We start from the raw sequence: 21,334 nt of genomic DNA, 5'->3' as shown, positions 1-21,334 counted from the left end.
TGGAAGATTTATGCCATCCCAATCTAGTAACTCATTGTCTTTATGGGAAACCTTTTGACATGTAGGCAGGAGAGCCGTTTATGGAGTTATTGTATTATTTATAATCTTGTGTTTTATAAATGTGTTTGTGGCATTATATCTGCTGTTAATTGTTTTTAGATGTCTGCTGTGAATATTTGCAATTAATTTGGAAGCCACCTTGGGTACAGAGAAGGCGGCACACAAATACGGCAAAGACAAAAAGCCACTACAAAGCTATAGAAAGCACCCCAACTCATGTGGGTAAAAATCTGAAGACTATATGACATCAAGGACCTGAGTTTGCTGCACACATGATGGCTTCAGGCGTGCAGCCCTTTGCCCCCTTCTTTGCACAGAGCTTTCATTTTGCTCCCCTCAAAAGGGAGATTGTTACTTCCGCTCTCATGCATTGCTCTCCTCAGACACATTCTCAAAAAAAATCCCTCTAGCCTCGGTGTCAATGAAAAGCAGCCTGCTCAGAGCAAAAGAGGAAATAGCCAACCTCATGCACCCAGAGATAGATAGATGTGTGTGTGCGTAAGGGGGAAGGAACATTTGAAGAGAGGGAGAACTTCAGGCAGGCCACGCGGAGCAACCAACAAGGGTGCCTCGGACGCAGGGGAGCCATCCGAGGAACAGACAGAAGGACAAGGCTATGAATCCACAAGGTACCTACCACCTGGGGAATTTAACACATGGGGCAAGAATGGGACTCACAATGGGAAGGCAGAAAGAAGACCAAAGTGGAAACTGGAGGAGGCCTTGTATTTATTATGTCTGTGTAAAGAAGGACATTTCCCCTTAGTTACTTGTTACCTGGCTGCACTAAAGGGATACAACCCTACTCCAGTTTTCACTCTGGCGACCCAAGATCTGCTCCTTTTGGGGAGCACAAGTCCCAAAACCCTTCATATGGGCTGGGAAGTTTCTCGTAGCTGCATTCCCCACAAATGTAACTTTTCCCGGCTCTATGACAAGCACAGGGAGAGGCTGAGAAATGATTCACAGAAGTCAACAAGCAACAAGATACTTTGCGATTAAATCAATGAATCAACATTAAGGTTTAGGCACAGTACGGCAAAATAGAGAGAAAAACTAGGAAAAATGAAGCTGACAGGATATCAAAACCCATCTAGACAAATTTGTCACCTAATACCTCCCACCGGAGTTTGTCATGTTTTTGAACCTTTAACCCCAGCTTGATGTTTGTTATTCTCTGTTTGCCTTGAAAATCAGTTGCTGAAGTTTTTAAGAGAGTGAGCTATCACCAGAGGCCAGGGTTCGAAATCCCACTCAACCATGAAATCTCCTGGATGAGGCAAGTCTCAGTCTCTCAGCCTCAGGCTCCACCTACAATGACATATAATCCAGTTTCTGAATCCAGATGATATGCTTTGAACTGGATTATATTTATTTATTTATTTATTCAAAACTTTTATATCCCAGTCTTCTCAACCTCCGCAGAGGGATTCAGGCCAGCTAACAATATAAATGCATACACAAGTAAGCTAATAACATCATAACATTTATTTATTATTTACTTACTTACTTCGCTTATATACCGCAATTCTCAGCCTAACGGCGACATCATAATTAAAATACAAACAGAATAAATACATAAAGCCAAATCGTCAAGATAAAATCACATTTATCACAGTTCGCCAGTGTGGTCAGTAGTTATTAGGTTATTGTTGACTCGCCAATCATTCTGAGAATGCTCTGTCCCAGAGCCAGGATTTCACTAGTTTTCTGAAAGTCATTAGGGAAGGGGCAGATCTAATCTCCATCGGAAGAGAATTCCACAGCCAAGGGGCCACCACCGAGAAGGACCAGAAATGGTTTGGATTTCAGATTTATTCAGATTTGCATATATGTACAAACTATAGGTAAAGGTTTTCCCCTGACATTAAGTCCAGTCGTGTCCGACTCTGGGGTGTGGTGCTCATCTCCACTTCTAAGCCGAAGAGCCAGCGTTGTCCATAAACACCTCCAAAATCATGTGGTCAGCATGACTGCATGGAGCACTGTTACTTTCCCGCCGGAGCGGAACCTATTGATCTACTCACATTTACATGTTTTTGAACTGCTAGGTTGGCAGAAGCTGGGGCTGACAGCGGAAGCTCATGCTGCTCCCCGGATTCGAACCTGTGACATTTTGGTTTAGCAGCTCGGTCACCGGGGGCTCCCTGTACAAACTATGCCATTTTGGAAATGGGGCCTAAATATAAACATGTCATTCATTCATGTTTCATGTAAACTTTATATACACTGTCTGAAAGTACTTTTACACACATAACGTTTGCACTAATGTTATGAAAGCCTTTGACAATACATTTGTACTAATTTTGTGCATGAAACAAAGTTTGGGTTCCTTGGACCATCAGAAAGCAAAAGCGTTACTATCTCAGCAGCCCACAAGAAGAATTTCAGATTCCAGATAAGGGATGCTCTATTTCCAGATAAGGGAAAGCTATTGAGGACAGATGACTTGATGGTCTCTCATTCATGAAGTCAACTTGATGGCAGTCAATGGCAAAAAGCTATGGCTCCTAGGATTCCCTGGCTGTTAAGCTAGAATATTAGTACAGTACCGGTGCAGTCTGAATGGAACTTTACACCCAGTTTGTCTTGCTGAAGTCCTGACTGCTAAGGTTATCTACCAGTCTTTAATAATGCACTGTGTCATCTGGTGTTCCCATTAGAGCAGCCAGACAAACCACTTCTTAACAGAGGGCAATCCTCGATGAGCAACTTCCTCTATTTTATGTTTTTCAACCTAAGTCCAATGTAAAGGCAAAGAAACTTGAGATGAGGGAATGTAAGGGTCTTGAGGTTACTCATAATCATTTACCAAACAGGTGATTTTAAGATACTGCCGGAATGCAATTCCCATTGCTTGGTCGAGAATGAGGAATGACAGGAGTTGCTGTGCAACAGTGTCTGCTTTAATACCTGGACAGCAGGCTCATTATGGAGACCTCATCACACTAGAGAATGAATCCACTTAAAATCCCGTTTCTGCCTCCTGCAGAATTCTGGTGTTTGTAGTTTAGTGAAGCTGTTAAAGGCTCCTCCCTGAACTACAAACCCCAGAATTCTGCAAGAGGCAGAAACCTGATTTAAAGTGGATTCATTCTCCAGTGTGACGTATGCATGATATTTGCATATTTCCCACTATGGTGAACTGTATTTTTTCCCACTTCAATTATAACGATTCTTCCTAAATTTGCATCTATACATGATGCATCTGTTCCTAAATTTGCATCTTTTTACATAATGTCTCAATAATAATAACAATAACAAAGGGGACTCGGGGCGGCTAACATGAGGCCAAGCCCAGAAATAACAATACAACAAAACAAAACAGATTTCAAAGAAACAAAATAGCATCAAAATAACACAAGGAATGACAAACAATCAAGGGAAACAATCTTTCCCTTAAATTGCATCTGTATTACACATTGTGTTTGTGGTTTTGTTTTGAACGAAAATCTACCAGACAGCAAGGCCAATCACTGAGAGTTGCAATTATAAAAAAAAAGTTTGATCTGTGTGCATTTGTCATTGGGCCCTCCACATTTACAAGTTTAACGTGAGTGCAGAATCACTGCAAAAGTAGGAACGCCTCAGATTTTTTTATGTCAGGAGCAACTTGAGAAACTGCAAGTTACTTTTGGTGTGAGAGAACTGGCCGTCTACAAGGACATTGGCCAAGGAACACTTGGATATTTGATATTTTACCATCCTGCGGGAGGCTTCTCTCATGTCCCCGCAGAAGCTGGAGCTGACAGACGGGAGCTCACCCCATCTCGCAAATTTGAACCGCTGACCTTCAGGTCAGCAGTTCAGCTGGCACAAGGGTTTAACCCATTGTGCCACCGCGGCTCCTACTAACCCTCAGATAAATAGAATGTTATATATTTTATTTATTTATTTATTTACAGTATTTATATTTCGCCCTTCTCACCCCGCAGGGGACTCAGGGTGGATTACAGTGTACACATATATGGCAAACATTCAATGTCAATTTTAACATACAACATATACAGACATACACAGAGGCTATTTAACTTTTTCTGGCCACCAGGGGAGCTGTCACTTTGATCATCCATCTGCAACACTGATGAAGTACTTCCGCATTCCCTGCATGCTTTTTTGCTGGAGTGCTTTGCTGGAGTCTTTTTTATGGCCTCATAAATTAGTTAATTTAGCCTTTCCACACTTTAAGGTGGTACCTAATTTTCCTACTTGACAGATGCAACTGCCTTTTGGGTTGCAAAGGTCGATAACAGGCTACACAATTGATTGGCAACTCGCTCCAACCTGGGCCGGCTTCAAACTCATGGCCTTTTGGTCAGAGTGATCTTAATGCAGCTGACAGTCAGCCAGCTGCACCACAATCCCGGTTAATCTGAAAGTACACAGAGTTGCATGGGAAGATCTAAAGTTTCCCAGAGATTACATATCAATCAAATCCTTAAATAATGATATCCTCACAAGTCAAACCCACAGGTTGGAGGGCCAGCAGGAGCTTTGAATGTGTACCATTCTTACTTTGCTTTTGTCCTCTATTTTGGTGGTGCATTCCCTCTTATTGGAGATCATCAATATTGCTCTCCCATCACTACCTTCAATTTTACAAAGTTCCTCACTTCTCACTCTCTCCCTTTTGCCCCAGCCATTAGTCTCTTACTCTAATGGTCGCTTGCCCCCTCTTTCATTTCCTCTCTGCTATTTGGGGCGTACAAAAAAACCCCAGCGTCAGGACATTTAGTCGAGTTCCTCTTTGCTTAGCCAAGCAAGACAGTGACCCAAAACTAAAATCGTTGACAGAAGTCAGAAATATAGCTTACACACACAACACAGATGCCTCAGCCAGGAAATTGCATTTGGAAAGGGAAACTGGGAGCCTCTGAAAGAGTGCAATCCTTGGGTGAGAGGCAGAGGAAGTGGCAAGGATGACTGTTAACCTTTTGCTTCACCTCTTAGGAGGAAAGGCCTTCGGGGCAATGAAGGCCCAGCAGGAGGAAGTTCTGGACTCCTTCAATAAGGTAAGGCAGCAGGCTGTTAACGTGATCCGATTATACAAGAGGACAGGTCCAAAGTGAATAAAAAAATTATGTCCATTGCATCAACTCACCTAAGTCAAAATAGCTCTTATAGTCTGCATTTTATTTTATTTTTTTCCAGTATTTTATATCCCGTTTCTTCTCAACCCCCGAAGGAGGACTCAGGATGGCTTACATTTGGCAGCAATTCAATGCCACTACATATAACAGAGCACTATAATAACAATTAAAACAATAAATAAAACATTCATTAAAATAGTAAAAAGAGAACTGATTCTCCCCTATGAACCATCAAGGTTGTTAAGATCTTCTGGAGGGGCCCTGCTCTCGGTCCCATCGCCTTCGCAATTGCGTTTGGTCGGGACGAGGGACCAGGGGCGGCTCGTCCATTACGCGAAGTAAGCGGTCGCAGAACACTTTTTTTTTGCCAGGGGCGCAGAGGCACCTCTGTAAATGCCCCTCGACTGCCACTTGAGGAGCGCCCCCTCAGCTCACAACAGCCCTAGCAGTCCAGGGGGAGCCTTGGCTTTCTTCCCTCGCTGCCAGGCGATCCTCTTCCCAAAGGGGCTGGGCCCTTGAGCCTCGGCTAGCCCCTCTCGTTCCTGCTCCACCTGGGCACCGGGTGCGCGAGCAGAGCCGGTGCTCAATCGTTCTCCGCGTTCGATCCCTTCCCCATGACCGGCTCCCTTTCGCGATCCCCCAGCGCTCCACCCGCCTCCTCTCCTCTCCCCAATCCGCAGGTGGGCCAAGGGGCGGAGCCGCCGCATCTGGTCTGCTTCGGGTCTGGAGGTGTGCCTGAAGTCCCCAGCATGTGCACCAAAAGTCGCCTCTTCTCCTGACTTTCTCTTCAGCCATTGGGACCAAGAGAGAGAGAGAGAGAGAGACCCTCCAGCTGGAGGTATCTCCCACCTCCGCTCACTCCTTTGTTTTTGCGCCTACCTTCAGGAAAGGTGGGCATCTCCACCTCTGTCTCTCTCTCTCGGTCCCAATGGCTGAGGAGAAAGTCAGGAGAAGAGGTGACTTTTGGTGCACATGCCGGGGTCTTCAGGAACGCCTCCGGACCCAAAGCAGGCCAGGCAAGGGAGCAAGTGCGGCAAGTGTAGTTACTGGGATGTATAGTTCACCTACAATCAAAGAGCATTCTGAACTCCACCAATGATGGAATTGAACCAAATACGGCACACAGAACTCCCACGAAGAACAGAAAATATATATCAATGATTGGTTGGGGGGGGGGGGGTGCCAAAATACTGTTTGCTTACCTTTGAAAATTACCTAGGGCCGCCTCTGCGAGGGACAGGGCCTTTTCGGTGGTGGCCCCTCCACCGAACTCCCTCCTGATGGAGATTAGATCTGCCTCTTCCCTCCTGATGTTTAGAAAGCAGGTAAAAACATGGCTTTGGGATACTGCTTTCACAGAATGATGTCTGAGTCAATAACTGCTGACCTTTCTGGCGGATGGCGATGAATTTGTGATTCTTTTGGACGAACTGATTTTTGCTGTAATTTGTATGAATTGTATGAAGTGTATTTTAATATATTTTATATTGATGACCTATAATGTTTTTCTTATTGTATTGAATTTTATGTTTTAGCTGGCCTGAGTCCCTCCCCGGAGGTGAGAAGACTGGGGTATAAAAACTCTAAATAAATAAACAGATAAATAAAAGCAGAATTAATAGCCATATTACCATTCCAGTCAATTCCATATCCGATTCCATGTCCAAAGTGCTATCTATGTCTGTTGTCCAAAAGCCTGGTCCCAGAACCACGGCTTCAATTTTTTCTGAAATGACAGGAGGAATGGAGCCGATCTTAACTCAGTGGGAAGCGAGTAACACAGGCGGGGGGCCACAGCCGAGAAGGCCCTGTCTCTCATCCCTGCCAGACGTATTTGCAACGCTGGCGGGAGTGAAAGCAGGGCCTCCCCGGATGAACTTAAACTGTGAGGCGGGACGTAGAGGGAGATGCGTTCTGACAAGTAAGCTGGGCCAGAATCGTATAGGGCTTTACAGGTCAAAACCAGCACTTTGATTTGAGCTCGGAAGTGGACCAGCAGCCAGTGGAGCAGGCACAACAAGGGGGTGGTATGCTCCCTGTATGTCGCTCCAGTTAACAATCTGGCTGCCGCCCGTTGGACTAGTTGTAATTTCCGAACAGTCTTCAAAGGCAGCCCCACGTAGAGTGTGTTGCAGTAATCTATATGGGGTGTAACAAGAGTGTGGACCACCGTAGCCAGATCTTTGCTTGGTTTCTAGCAGTGAAAGCCACATTGGGGGTTTTGAATAGAAATATCTTTTGTATTTGTCCCAAATTATGATAAGAGAGGATCTAATACAATAATTAGTGATTTTTTTAAATTTTGATTTTCACATACCAAATATATGAGTGCCATCCCACCTTCAGATCAAAACCTTCTAATGTCAATATCTTTTCTTTTCACAATGCTATCCATTTTTTACCCATGTTAGGGTGCAGACTTCAATGTATATTTTTAAGTCGGGGAGGCCGAAGCCACCTCTATTTTTCATGTCGGTCGATGTTCTGAATTTTATTCTAGGTTTCTTACCATTCCAGATGAACTTTAAAATGTCTTTATTCCAGGTTCCGAATATTTTCATCTTACGAATTATGGGGAGATTTTTTTAAAGATATAACAATTTGGGAAGCACATTCATTTTTATTATTGCTATTCTCCCCAAAAATGACAAGTTGAGATTTTCCCAATTGGTTAGATCCTACTTTATTTCATCATTTTAAGCAGAAACTAATTCCCTGCACAAAAGCGGTTTTTCTGTGCAGAAAACATCTTCTAATTAGACAGTGCCATTTTCTACACCAAAAGAGTCCTTTTTTTACACAGAATAATTCCCACACATTCATAATTCTCCCAGTGCAATAGAAACTATTTTTTGTCGTTTTCAATTTTTTGAAAAATAGATTCAGCCCTTATATATGCTGAGGAACACCCACACAAAATTGAAAGTCTGAAAATAATAAAAAATGCTATTTTTAAAAACCTGAGTGAACATCTCTCTAGGATTATTTAGTTTTTCCAGCATGACTTGGTGGTCACTTTCCACCAGATCATACTGGAGGATCTAGAGATTCCTCAAGAGGTATTCACTTGATGAATCTCTATGTTCTCTATTTATTTATTTATTTATTTATTTATTTATTTATTTACATTATTCATACCCTGTCCTTTTCACCCCGAAAGAGACTCAGGGTGGCTTACAGAACACACATACAGCAGACATTCAATGCCAATTATACAATTAACAAGGACAGACAACACAAATAGAGATAAAAGCAGTTGTTCCCATCTTATTTCCGGCATCTTGGAGGCTGTGTTTGACTCCAGCCACTGGGGTGGGGGTGTTGTCACTCCACCTTCCAGACCGAGGAGCTTCCCTCTGATCCATGTCCTTAAGGGCGCCTTTATTACCTCTCCGCTAAAAGCAGTAACTATTTATCTACTGGGTTGTTGTAGGTTTTTTCAGGCTATATGGCCATGTTCTAGAGGCATTCTCTCCTGATGTTTTGCCTGCATCTATTGCAAACATCCTCAGAGGTAGTGAGGTCTATTGGAACTAGGAAAAAGGGTTTATATATCTGTGGAATGGCCAGGGTGGGACAAAGGACTCTTGTCTGCTGGAGCTAGGTGTGAATGTTTCAACTGACCACCTTGATTAGCATTTGATGGCCTGGCAGTGCCTGGGGCAATCTTTTGTTGAGAGGTGATTAGATGTCCTTGTTTGTTTCCTCTCTGTTGTTGCGCTGTTGTAATTTTAGAGTTTTTTAATATTGGTAGCCAGATTTTGTTCATTTTCATGGTTTCCTCCTTTCTGTTGAAATTGTCTACATGCTTGTGGATTTCAATGGTTTCTCTGTGTAGTCTGACATGGTGGTTATGAGAGTGGTCCAGCATTTCTGTGTTCTCAAATAAAATGCTGTGTCCAGGTTGGTTCATCAGGTGCTCTGCTATGGCTGACTTCTCTGGTTGAATTAGTCTGCAGTGCCTTTCATGTTCCTTGACTCGTGTTTGGACAATGCTGCATTTGGTGGTCCCTTTGTAGACTTGTCCACAACTGCATGGTATACGGTAGACTCCTGCAGAAGCGAGAGGATCCCTCTTGTCCTTTGCTGAACGTAGCATTTGTTGGATTTTCTTGGTGGGTCTGTAGATAGTTTGTAATTTGTGTTTCCTCATCAGCTTCCCTATGTGGTCAGTGGTTCCCTTGATGTATGGCAGGAACACTTTTCCTCTGGGTGGATCTTTGTCTTTACTCTCGTGGCTTGTTCTCAGTCTTGCAGCTCTTCTGATGTCTGAGGTGGAGTCTCCATTGGCCTGGAGAGCCCAGTTGAGGTGGTTCAATTCATCTTGGAGGAGGTGGGGTTCGCAGATTCTTTTTGCACGGTCTGCCAAGGCTTTAATGGTGCTTCTTTTTTGACTTGGGTGATGGTTGGAGTTTTTATGTAGATATCTATCTGTGTGTATGGGTTTTCTGTATACGATGTGACCCGTTTGGAAACAGCAACAAAAAAACCCACGATATGGTTCAGATATGTGGGCGACACTTTCACTATTTGGAGCCATGGAGAAGAAGAACTCAACAGGTTCCTGGACCATCTGAACAGCATCCACCCAAACATCCAGTTCACCATGGAAAAAGAAAATGAAGGAAGACTGCCTTTTCTAGATGTCCTAGTCATCTGCAAACCAGATCAACAATTGGGTCACACGGTTCAAGTCATAGGATAGAATTGGAAATGAATTAAAGGAACACAACAACAACTGAAGCACAGGAAACTTCCGCTTATCTGGCAGGTTAGGGATCAGACCACTGTCAGAAAGCGAAATTGGTTGAAAGGTGGAACCTTATTTATCTACTCTTATTTCTGCTTTCAACCTGATATGAGGTGCAAGTGAGTTGGGGCTAATGGCGGGTCCTCACCCTGACCCAGGCTCAAACTATTGACCTTTTGATTGGCAGGATTTTTCTGCAGTACAGCGGTTTAACCTGCTGTGCTAAGCCTGGCCCCTTACCATGAGTCTCTGATCAGCTTCCAGTAGACCACAGAGTAGAACTGGAAAGCCTAGATGTTTCTACATTTTAAATCAAATCCAAGAGAGTCAAATCCACAAATGTGGAAGGTTGACTGTAATCTGCATGTTTGAACATTATGGACATTTAAAAAAAATCTTGCCATCCCTAGTACCAAATGCTTTTAGGCTTGTGAGAGGATGGGCACTGATGTGTCATTAAACATCAGGTTTCATAATATGTGAATCTATTGTATAAGATGTGGATTTGGGAGAAAGATGATCTCATATCCATTTTGGTATCATTTAAAATATGATGCCAACCCTCCCTCAGAGGTGAGTGAACAAAACATGTGGGATGAGTGATATAAGGAGCGTGTTTGGAAGCTCAAAGATTTTCCAGCAGATCATAAAGAAGCCCATTTGGGCAGTGATGTTGGTAGGAACAATTCCATATTAGAAAAGTGCATGTATGTTTTCATAATATCCCAAGGATTTCAACCTGCAATTGCATCCAGGAATTTATTATTAATCAAATTAGTGTGAATATAAATACTGTAAATAAATAAAATAAAATAAATTTATTCATTTATTGCCAGGATTTCAATCTGCTACTTTTTCATACTCAGGAAGACTGAGGTTCCTTCTACACTGTCATATAACATCCAGATTGTTTGCTTTGAACTAGATTATATGGCAATGTAGACTCATATAATCCAGTTCAAAGCAAATAATGTGGGCTATCTGATTTGATAATCTGGATTCTATGGCAGTTTTGAAGGGGGCCTATTTATTTATTTAGAACATTTGTATCCCGTCCTATTCTCGACCTCTGAAGAGGGACTCAGGGCGGCTTCCAACAATATAAAAACGCCAATAAAATACACAATTACATAAAATGATAATAAATATACATTTAAAAACAGTTTGCCTAGTTTAAAACGTGCTCCAAGTCAGTCCAAAAAATGTGGTCCATCCAATCTCATCTAAGCCAGTAAGTACCATCCATTTTGCGAACGCTTGCTCCCACAGACAAGTCTTAGGTGTCTTGCGACAAGTCAGGAGGGAGGGGGCAGGGAGGGAGGGAATTCCACAGCTGAGGGGCCACCACGGAGAAGGTCCTGTTTCTCGTCCCCACCAAACACGACTGCGATGGTGGTAGGACTGAGAGCAAGGCCTCCCCAGATGATCTTAAAGTCCTTGATGGTTCATAGGAAGGGACACGTTTGGACAGGTAAAATGGGCCAGAGCCAGCACTTTTAATTGTGCTTGGAAGCTAAAAGGCAGCTAGTGGAGCATAGCCTGATGATTCCTGTAATGCCATTAGATGATTATTTCTGCTGCAATTTTACAACAGTCAATTTCTTATAGGCTGAGTACCCCTTATAAAAAAAAAGCCACAATGCTCCAAAATCCAAAAGGTAGAGACACCTCTGTTTTTCATTAATTCAGCATACACAGAACTTGCTTCCTGGCCAAAATTATTAAAAAGTTCTAAAATTACCATCATGGTGTATGTAAGGTATATACAAAACATAAATCAATTTTTCAGTTAGACCTGGGTTCCATTTCCAAGATATCTCATTATGTATATGCAATTTTAAAAAAAAATCACAAATCTAAAACACTTCTGGTTCCAAGCATTTAATATAAGGGATACTGAACCTATATTACTAATTAAAATGTATTTGCCATTTATGAAGGAGTTGGACAGCAGAAAACACAGCTGGAGTCCATGGTTTGGTAGCCCAGCTCCACAACTTGCTCCAACAGAGACACTGTATATAATCAGCCTTTGTTTTCCTTCTATAGGAATTCCTGGATGATCCCAAATATAGCACCGTTGAAGAGCTAGCGGAAAAATTAGAAATATTTAAGAGTAAGTTGCCATGATGAAGGATATTTATTTATTTATCATGTCAGGAGCAACCAGACATTTGTATTACATTTTTAACAAAACAGACAGACAAAACACGAAGTTTGCAAGCTTGGTAGTTGATTAAATGTCCTTTGAACAGTATTTGGCCACTTGGAGTGCCTCTGGTGTTGCCACAAGAATGTCCTCCATTGTGCATGTAACAGGGCTCATGTTGCATTGCAGCAGGTGGTCTGTGGTTTGCTCTTCTCCACACTCGCATGTCGTGGATTCCACTTTGTGGCCCCATTTCTTAAGATAGGCTCTGCATCTCGTGGTGCCAGAGTGCAGTCTGTTCAGCGCCTTCTAAGTTGCCCAGTCTTCTGTGTGCCCAGCGGGGAGTCTCTCATTTGGTATCAGCCATTGATTGAGGTTCTGGGTTTGAGCCTGCCACTTTTGGACTCTCGCTTGCTGAGGTGTTCCTGTAGATCTTAGAAAACTATTTCTTGATTTAAGTCGTTGACGTGCTGGCTGATACCCAAACAAGGGATGAGCTGGAGATGTCACTGCCTTGGTCCTTTCACAACTGGCTGCTACTTCCCGGCAGATGTCAGGTGGTGCAATACCAGCTAAACAGTGTTGTGTCTCCAGTGGTGTAGGGCGCAGACACCCCGTGATAATGCGGCATGTCTCATTAAGAGCCACATCTACTGTTTTAGCGTGGTGTTCCACACTGGGCATGCATACTCAGCAGCAGAGTAGCATAGTGCAAGGGCAGATGTCTTCACACTGTCTGGTTGTGATCCGCAGGTAGTGCCAGTCAGCTTTCGTATGATATTGTTTCTAGCACCCACCTTTTGCTTGATATTCAGGCAGTGCTTCTTGTAGGCCAGAGCATGGTCCAGAGTGACTCCCAGGTATTTGGGTGCGCTGCAATGCTCCAGTGGGATTCCTTCCCAGGTAATCCTCAGAGCTCGGGATGCTTGTCTGTTCTTAAGATGAAAAGCACATGTCTGTGTTTTAGATGGATTTGGAATCAGCTGGTTTTCCCTGTAATAGGTAGTAAGAGCACCTAGAGCTTTGGATAGCTTCTGTTCAACCATCTCAAAGCTCCCTACTTGAGCAGTAATGATGAAGGATGAAGGGAGGAGAATGCAAAGAGTTCAATGTATGTATTGTCGAAGGCTTTCATGGCCGGAATCACTGGGTTGTTGTAGGTTTTTCCGGGCTTTATGGCCATGTTCTAGAGGTATTTTCTCCTGACATTTCGCCTGCATCTATGGCAAGCATCCTCACTACCTCTGAGGATGCTTGCCATAGATGCAGGTGAAACGTCAGGAGAAAATGCTTCTAGAACATGGCCATATAGCCTGGCAAAACCTACAACAGCTCAGTTCAATGTATATAAATAAAGTGGTGCTGAGTCTTTAGCCACATTCAGCCATTCCATAGACTACTTTCCGCCCATCTCTGGAAAAATGTTAAAATAACATTGCAGTTGGAACGTGTTCAGATAATGTGATGATTCTTTCTACATTTTTGTTTAATATCAATGTTTTTCTTCCTTTTCTCACCCACTTCATTGCACTTCCCTCTCCAGCACAACTGTCATGCCATTGCATTCACTCAGCATTTCATGCCACAAAATGATTACGAAGCTACATTTGGGGTGGAGGCAAAGACATCCTTAGAGCTTTTTTTCTCCCCTTTCATAATCTCCAAATCTTAATATTACTCCAATATGGTGTGCACACTGTTAATTGATTCATTAGGTAAACCCAGTGTCTGGATGGGGCTGATGGAAGCCAAAATCCAAAAAAACTGGAGAGCCACCAAAGGTTCCCTATCCCTTTATGAGAATGTATGTGTGATCTAGTAAGGCAATATTTGTGTTTTTTATCTTCATCTGTTCTGTTTTGCAGAGAAATACATGGAATTTGACCTCAATGCACAAGGCGATATAGGTACGTTTTGTTTCATACTCAGGCTCCTTCCACACGATTCTAAAAAATCCAAATTGAACTGGATTATATGGAAGTGTGGACTCAGATAATACAGTTCAAAGCAGATATTGTGGATTATCTACCTTCATATTCTGTGTTATATGACTGTGTGGAAGGACCCTCAGTCTTGCTCTCTATTGTCTTATATGGCAGTGTAGATGGGGCCTGAAGCACCTTCTACACTGCCATATAATCCAGATTATCAAATCAGATAATCCACTATCTGGTTTGAACTAGATTATATGAGTCTAGACTGCCATATAATCCCATTCAAAGCAGATAATCTGGATTTTCTATGGCAGTGTAGAAATGGGCCCAAGATCACTTAGTGAGATTAATGGCTCAGCAGAAACCTGAGCCTGGGTCTTCTGGCTCAATACTTTCAGTCCTTGCTAATTTTCTGCATGGTTTTACCTTGTCTGTCAAGATATCATGGCCTTGAAACGCATGTTGGAAAAGATGGGAGCAGCCAAGACCCACTTGGAACTCAAAAAGATGATCACTGAGGTGACTGGAGGTATGAGTGAAACCATCTCCTATGGAAACTTTGTTCGAATGATGCTTGGAAAGCAATCAGCTATCTTTAAAATGTAAGTATTGTTTTTCTCTCTACCCACCCCCACAGATTCCCAGCTTCATCCTTATCTTGTTCTCCTAATATTGTGTGTGTGTGTAGTGGTTTATTTGTCTTTAGTAGTTTACAGTGCAATGGTGGGTAGTGGGTACGTTGAGTTCTTCTGGGGCCACTTCTACACTTCCATATAATCCAGTACAAAGCAAATAATCTGGGTTTTATATGGCAGTGTAGATATTGGCACAAGTTTTCTGACTGATGGATGCAGGGCATTTTATGACCCTACCTGTTTCACTTGTGCATTGAACATAACCTATGTAAAGCAGAATTGGACTCAGGCCACTTCTATACTGCCATATATCCAGGGGCGGCCCGTCCATTACGCGAAGTAAGCGGTCGCGGAATACTTTTTTTGCCAGGGGGCGCTGTTCTGCTAGCCGGGCACCGGAGTCTCCTTAGGCCACGCCTCCTCCTGCAGGCCCCATGCGCCCTCAACAGCGTGTAAGAGAGAGAGGCAGGGAAGGGAAGGCAAGAGAGGAGAGAAAGAGCCTAGCTGCAGGCCTCCTTGCACCTGGAGGGCTTCCCTCTCACCTAATGGGCAGGGCCTGCGTTTCTCCATTAGCAGCAGGCTGTGCCTCCCCCCACCCCCGCCCTCCGTGCTTGACTCTCCTACACATGTGCCGAGGCCTCCTGGCGCCATGCGGCTGCCTTCCCTCCCTTCCTGCGTGCATGCTCCCAAGGCCTCTTCTCCCACTCGCTCTTCTTGGGCCCTCCAGCCAGGAAGGGAAGGCAGCCGCAAGGAGCCTGGAGGCCTCGCCACATGTGCAGGAGAAAGAGAGAAGCACGGAGGGTCCTGGGAGAGAGAGAGAGAGAGAGAGAGGATTGAGGGCGGGAGGCACAGCCTTCTAATGGAGAAGCGCAGGCCCCGCCCACTAGGCGAGAGGGAAGCCCTCCCTCCACGTGCTGCCAGGAGGGAGGCAGCCAGCCAGGCTCTTTCTCTTTCCCTTTCCTTCCCTGCAGCTGAGCCTGGACCCCTCTCAGGGCAGCAAGGAGGCCTCGTCAAAAGGTACTGCAAATGTCATCTTTTGTACATGCCTCCCCCAAACCCCTCTAGTATTTGGTAATGGAAGTCCTATATGCCAAGTTTGGTTCAATTCTATTGTTGGTGGAGCTCAGAATCATAGAATCATAGAATCAAAGAGTTGGAAGAGACCTCATGGGCCATCCAGTCCAACCCCCTGCCAAGAAGCAGGAATATTGCATTCAAATCACCCCTGACAAATGGCCATCCAGCCTCAGAATGTTCTTTGGTCCTTGGTAAACTGCAATTCCCAATGTCAGGGTCTATTTTTCCCAACCCCCTCTCCAGTATTTTCTGTTAGTCATGGAAGTCCTGTATGCCAAGTTTGGTTCAGTTCTATTATTGGTGGAGTTCAGAATGCTCTTTGGTGCTTGGTGAAGCATTCTCACCTGATGTTTCACCCACATCTATGGCAGGCATCCTCAAGAGGCTGTGAGGTCTGTTTGTAACTAGGCAAGTGGGGTTTGTATATCTGTGGAATGTCCAGGGTGGGAAAAAGAACTCATGTCTGCTTGAGGTAAGTGTGAATGTTGCAATTGGTCATCTTGATGAGCATTTAATGGCCTTGCAGCTTCGAAGCCGAGCTAGTTGCTGCCCAGGAATCCTTTGTTGGGAGCGGTTAACTGGCCCTGATTGTTTCATGTCAGGAATTCCCCCCCCCCCTTTTTTAGTGTTGCTCTTTATTTATTATTCTGATTTTAGAGGGTTATTTTAGAGGGTACTGGTAGCCAGATTTTGTTCCTCTGAGGTTGCCTGCCATAGATGTGGGGAAAATGTCAGGAGAGAATGCTTCTGGAACATGGCCATACAGCCCAGAAAACTCACAGCAACTCAGTGATTCTGGCCATGAAAGCCTTCCACAACACATTATTATGTTTATTTATACCCTGCTTTTTCTCTCCCCACGAAGACTCAAGTTGGCTTAGATTAAAAACATTTCAGTACAGTTTAAAATCCACAAATATGCAAACATTAAAATGGAATTAAATATCATTGGTATTTTAAAAATTCAGTTAAAATCCATAAAAAACATATCCAAAACTAAAAACTGCGGCAGACCCTGACTTGATCTTTAAAACCTTTTAAAGCCTGCATTAGATTACCAAATGCAATGTCCCTTTATACACACTGCTTTATATTAATTTCCCCAGTATTCCTTTATCTGATTTGTCATCAACACACTTAATGGACTGCAAAAATATGATCCTGTGTGATTCCTTTCCATTGCTGGCCGAATAGTTTGGATAATATTTTGACTTTGATATTTTAGCAATTACATTTTGCAGCAGTGTCTTTTGGGTTGCTAACCCTTGTCCTTCCCCTTATCCTTCCATCAGTTCCAGGGCTCAATCCCAACTGCTGTTGGACGAGACACTATGGAGCTCTATATTTATATTTCCACAGTACAAAGTGGCAAAATCAAAGACTGCTTTGGGATTTTTTTAAAAAAATGTTTTCAAACCATGGATGGTTGAAGCAGTGGTTGCAGAACACCAACTGTGTAACACTGTCACTGTACGAGTAAAGCAACAACAAAATGCTCCCCTGCCCTTAGGTGTATAATTTAATTAAAACATGACACAAAGGCAAAGGGATGCCAGTGTGGGAAGGGATGAAGGGCCTGTCCAGACAGGCCCTATATCCCAGGATGTGATTGCAGGTTTTCTGTTTATCCTGGATTATCTGGCAGAGTGGACTCATATGATCCAGTTTAAAGCTGAAAACCTGGGATTTATTTATTTGTCAGAACAACCAGTCAAATTATGTTACATTTCTAACAGAACAAAGCAAAACAAGCAGATTACAAAATTTGTGAGTATGGTAGTTGATTAAATGTCCTTTGATCAGTATCTGGCCACTTGGAGTGCTTCTGGTGTTGCCGCAAGAAGGTCCTCCATTGTGCATGTGGCAGGGCTCAGGGTTCATTGCAGCAGGTGGTCAGTGGTTTGCTCTTCTCCACACTCGCACGTCGAGGATTCCACTTTGCGGCCCCATTTCTGAAGGTTGGCTCTGCATCTCGTGGTGCCAGAGCGCAGTCTGTTCAGCGCCTTCCAAGTCGCCCAGTCCTCTGTGTTCCCGGGGGGAGTCTCTCATCTGGTATCAGCCATGGGCTGAGGTGCTGGGTTTGAGCCTGCCACTTTTGGACTCTCGCTTGCTGAGGTGTTCCAGCGAGTGTCTCTGTAGATCTTAGAAAACTATTTCTAGATTTAAGTCGTTGACGTGCTGGCTGATACCCAAACAGGGGATGAGCTGGAGATGTCTCTGCCTTGGTCCTTTCACTATTGGCCGCCACTTCCCGGCGGATGTCAGGTGGCGCAATACCGGGTAGACAGTGCAATTTTTCCAGTGGTGTAGGGCGTAAACACCCTGTGATAATGCGGCATAGGGCCTGTCTGGAAGGGCTCCATGGCTTCACATGCCACCTGTTTCTCTAAGGCCAAAGCAGTGGCAGTTGGATGGAAGGAGGGCTCTTCATCTGCTTCTGGGTCAAACACATGCAAGAGCAAACTTCAGCCCTCCAGGTGTTTCGGACTTCAACTCCCACAATACCTAACAGCCGGTCTAGCAGTTTGTAATGTAATACAGGTTGAGTATCCCTGATCCAAAGTGCTTTGAACTAGAAGTGTGTAAATCACTTTGAGTCCTCCTGAGGGTGAGAAAAGCGGTATACAAATACTGTAAATAAATAAATAAAATGTTTGGGATCATGGGATAGCTGTTTACATACACAATGACACATTTCAAAGATAGCACCCAAGATGAAACACAAAAGAGGCATGCACGAGGCCTCTTTTTCCTCGTGCCCGGCAATGCCGCTGCGCATCCCTCTCTCGGCATTAGGAAATGTGCGCCCTGCATCTCCCTCCTTCTCCATGCACTTCCTAACGCTGGGAGAAGGATGCACACTGGCGTTGTTGTCTCCCTTGGCCTGCAAGGAGGAGGAGGAGAGGAGGACAACGTGCGCACTTGTGAGGGAAGGATGGAGGGAGAGCATGCTCCCTGCATGAGGGCTCTTTTTCCGTGCGCCTGGTAATGCCGGCGCGTGTCCCTCTCCCGGAGTTGCAAAGCGTGTGGGAGAAGAGAATGCAAAGCGCATACCCAGGAGCCGATGGAGCACAGGGCCTCTTCTCCTGTGTGAAGAGGGGCAGCATTGCAAGTGCCTCTCCAGGCAGCTGTGCCATCACCCCTCTCAGGGCGGCAAGGAGGTTTCTTCATGAACGGAAGTGACTGAAGGTACTGCAAATCTAAATTATTGTACATGCTCCCCCAAAACCCCTCCAGTATCAGAGTCTATTTTCCCCAAATCCCTTCAGTATTTTGTGTTGGAACTACATCAACACTGACAAAGAAACAACAAGAAATACTATTTACCCACAAGCATTAAGAAATTACATATATTAGAAACCAACTTTCTTATTACTTTCTTTTCAAGATCACTAGACTGGATCACAGCAACGCATGGCAGGGGATGGCTAGTGTGTGTGTGTGTGTATGTATGGCTGGCATGGGCCAACTTCAGCCCTCCATGTGTTTTGGACTTCAATTCCCACAATTCCAAACAGCCAGTAGGAAGTCCTAAATACCTGGAGGGCCAAAATTTGTCCATGCCCCCATAGATAGATAGATAGATAGATAGATAGATAGATAGTGATTGGTTTTGGGGGGGGGGGGGCGCCAAAATACTGTTTGCTTACCATTGAAAATTACCTAGGGCCGCCTCTGCATATATCAAAGCAGATAATCCACATTGTCTGCTTTGAACTAGATCAGTGGTTCTCAACCTTCCTAATGCTGCGACCCCTTAATACAGTTCCTCATGTTGTGGTGACCCCCAACCATAACCCTAACATTATGAATCGCCATGTAAATAATGATCTGCAGGATGTATTTTCATTCACTGCAGCAAATTTGGCACAAATACCCAGCATGCCCAAATTTGAATACTGGTGGGGTTGGCGGGGAGATTGATTTTGCCATCTGGGAGTTGTAGTTGCTGGGATTTATAGTTAACCTGTAAACAAAGAGCATTCTGAACCCCACCAACAATGAATTTGAACCTAAGTTGGCACACAGAACTCCCATGACCAACAGAAAATACTGGAAGGCTTTGGTGGGCATTGACCTTGAGTTTGGAAGTTGAAGTTCGCCTATATCCAGAGAGCACTCTAGACTCCAACAATGATGGATCTGGACCAAACTTGGCATGAATACTCAATATGGTCAAATGTGAACACTCGTGGGGTTTTGGGAAAATAGACCTTGAGATTTGGGAGTTGTACTTGCTGGGATTGATAGTTCACCTACAATCAAGGAGTGTTCTGAACCCCAACAATGATAGAATTGGGCCAAACATCCCACACAGAGACCCCCATGACCAACAGAAAATACTGTGTTTTCTGATGGTCTTTGGCGACCCCTCTGACACCCCTTCGCGACCCCTCCAGGGGTCCCGACCCCCAGGTTGAGAAACACTGAACTAGATTATATGAATCTACACTGCCATATAATCCAGTTCAAAGCAGATATCCTGGATTTTATATGGCAGTGTAGATGGGGCACAGAGGAGGAGGCATCAAATAAATAATTGTAATAGCAATAATATAGATCATTGTAATAGCAATAATAATGTTGATTCTGCCTTTGCTCTTTCTCCAGAAGAAATGTGGCACAGAAGTGAAATAAATTAATGATGAGGAAATACATACTCAGTGTCTCAATTTAGGCCCCTTCCACACAGCTGTATAAAATCCACATTGAACTGGATTATATGGCAGTGTGGACTCAAGTAACCCAGTTCAAAGCAGATATTGTGGATTATCTGCCTTGATATTCTGGGTTATATGGCTGTGTGGAAGGGCAGTTATACAGCCGTAATTTGCACAAGTTGTGAATCTATGTCTTCTTTTTTTTTTCTCTACAGAATCCTGATGTATGAGGAAAAAGCCAAAGAGAAGGCTGAGAAGCCAGCAGGACCCCCACCAAAGAAACTAATAGCAGATCTTCCTTAAAGACCTTCCCACCCACACAATTCATATGATTTACTCCTGCATTCAGGTGGCTACTAGAACAACCAAAACATAGATAAACTTTTTTCTATTTTTAAAAAGAAATCTCAAGAAAGGAGTTCATTCTTAAGATGATCTCAAACATATGGGAGAATTATGCCTCAGCGTGTGTGTTTGGCGGGGACGGGAGGTGTTCTTCCTACTTGTGGTTCTACATTTTTCCTTCTTTCTCCATTTTAAAAACTAGGCTGAGTTTATTCCAGACCAAAAATTGGAACTGGGGAAATGGGCTGCCATAGCCCCCCTGATCCAATCTTTTTCTCTTTTTTTGCTATGACCTGGAAAGTAATTTTGCATGCTTTACAATACACCCCCAAAACATTTTGACCAAGTCTGTATTTTCATATCAGTAAATGAGATGGAAGTTTCCTATTGTTAAAAAAAAGGGGGGGGGGGGTCCGAAAAACCTAAAACAGAGCTTCAAATAGTAGTGCAATTGTCTTCCATGCCCCCTTTTCTACGCAGGGCAATACGATAATGGACTCCAACTCCGGAAACCCCCAACAGTTGCCCATCTTGCACTAGATGGTCAGACCGAATTCGCAACACAAATAAAAAGTCCAGCATATGTGGTTACCTACTCAACTTCTTATCAGAAGTGAATCCTATAGAGTTCAG

At 43.8% G+C, this 21,334-nt stretch overlaps 1 protein-coding gene across 2 annotated transcripts; it reads left to right on the top strand.

Moving 5' to 3' along the window:
* Nucleotides 1-516: 516 nt before the first annotated feature.
* AIF1 (allograft inflammatory factor 1) lies at nt 517-21,292 on the top strand. 2 transcript variants are annotated; one of them, XM_060761077.2, is made up of 6 exons: nt 517-689; nt 5,011-5,072; nt 11,950-12,016; nt 13,915-13,956; nt 14,423-14,585; nt 20,572-21,292. In XM_060761077.2, exons 1-6 carry the CDS (start codon nt 677-679, stop codon nt 20,657-20,659), a joined length of 435 nt encoding a protein of 144 aa, XP_060617060.1. In that variant the 5' UTR covers nt 517-676; the 3' UTR covers nt 20,660-21,292. The 2 variants fall into 2 exon arrangements, with proteins under 2 accessions (XP_060617060.1, XP_067319414.1); XM_067463313.1 differs by lacking the exon at nt 517-689 and having other exon boundaries at nt 4,909-5,072.
* Nucleotides 21,293-21,334: the final 42 nt, after the last annotated feature.

This window comes from Anolis sagrei, chromosome 2, assembly GCF_037176765.1.
Source record: "Anolis sagrei isolate rAnoSag1 chromosome 2, rAnoSag1.mat, whole genome shotgun sequence".
Lineage (NCBI taxonomy): Eukaryota > Metazoa > Chordata > Lepidosauria > Squamata > Dactyloidae > Anolis > Anolis sagrei.
The sequence above is the reverse complement of the archived record's forward strand: the minus strand, read 5'-3'. Positions and strand labels throughout refer to the sequence as shown.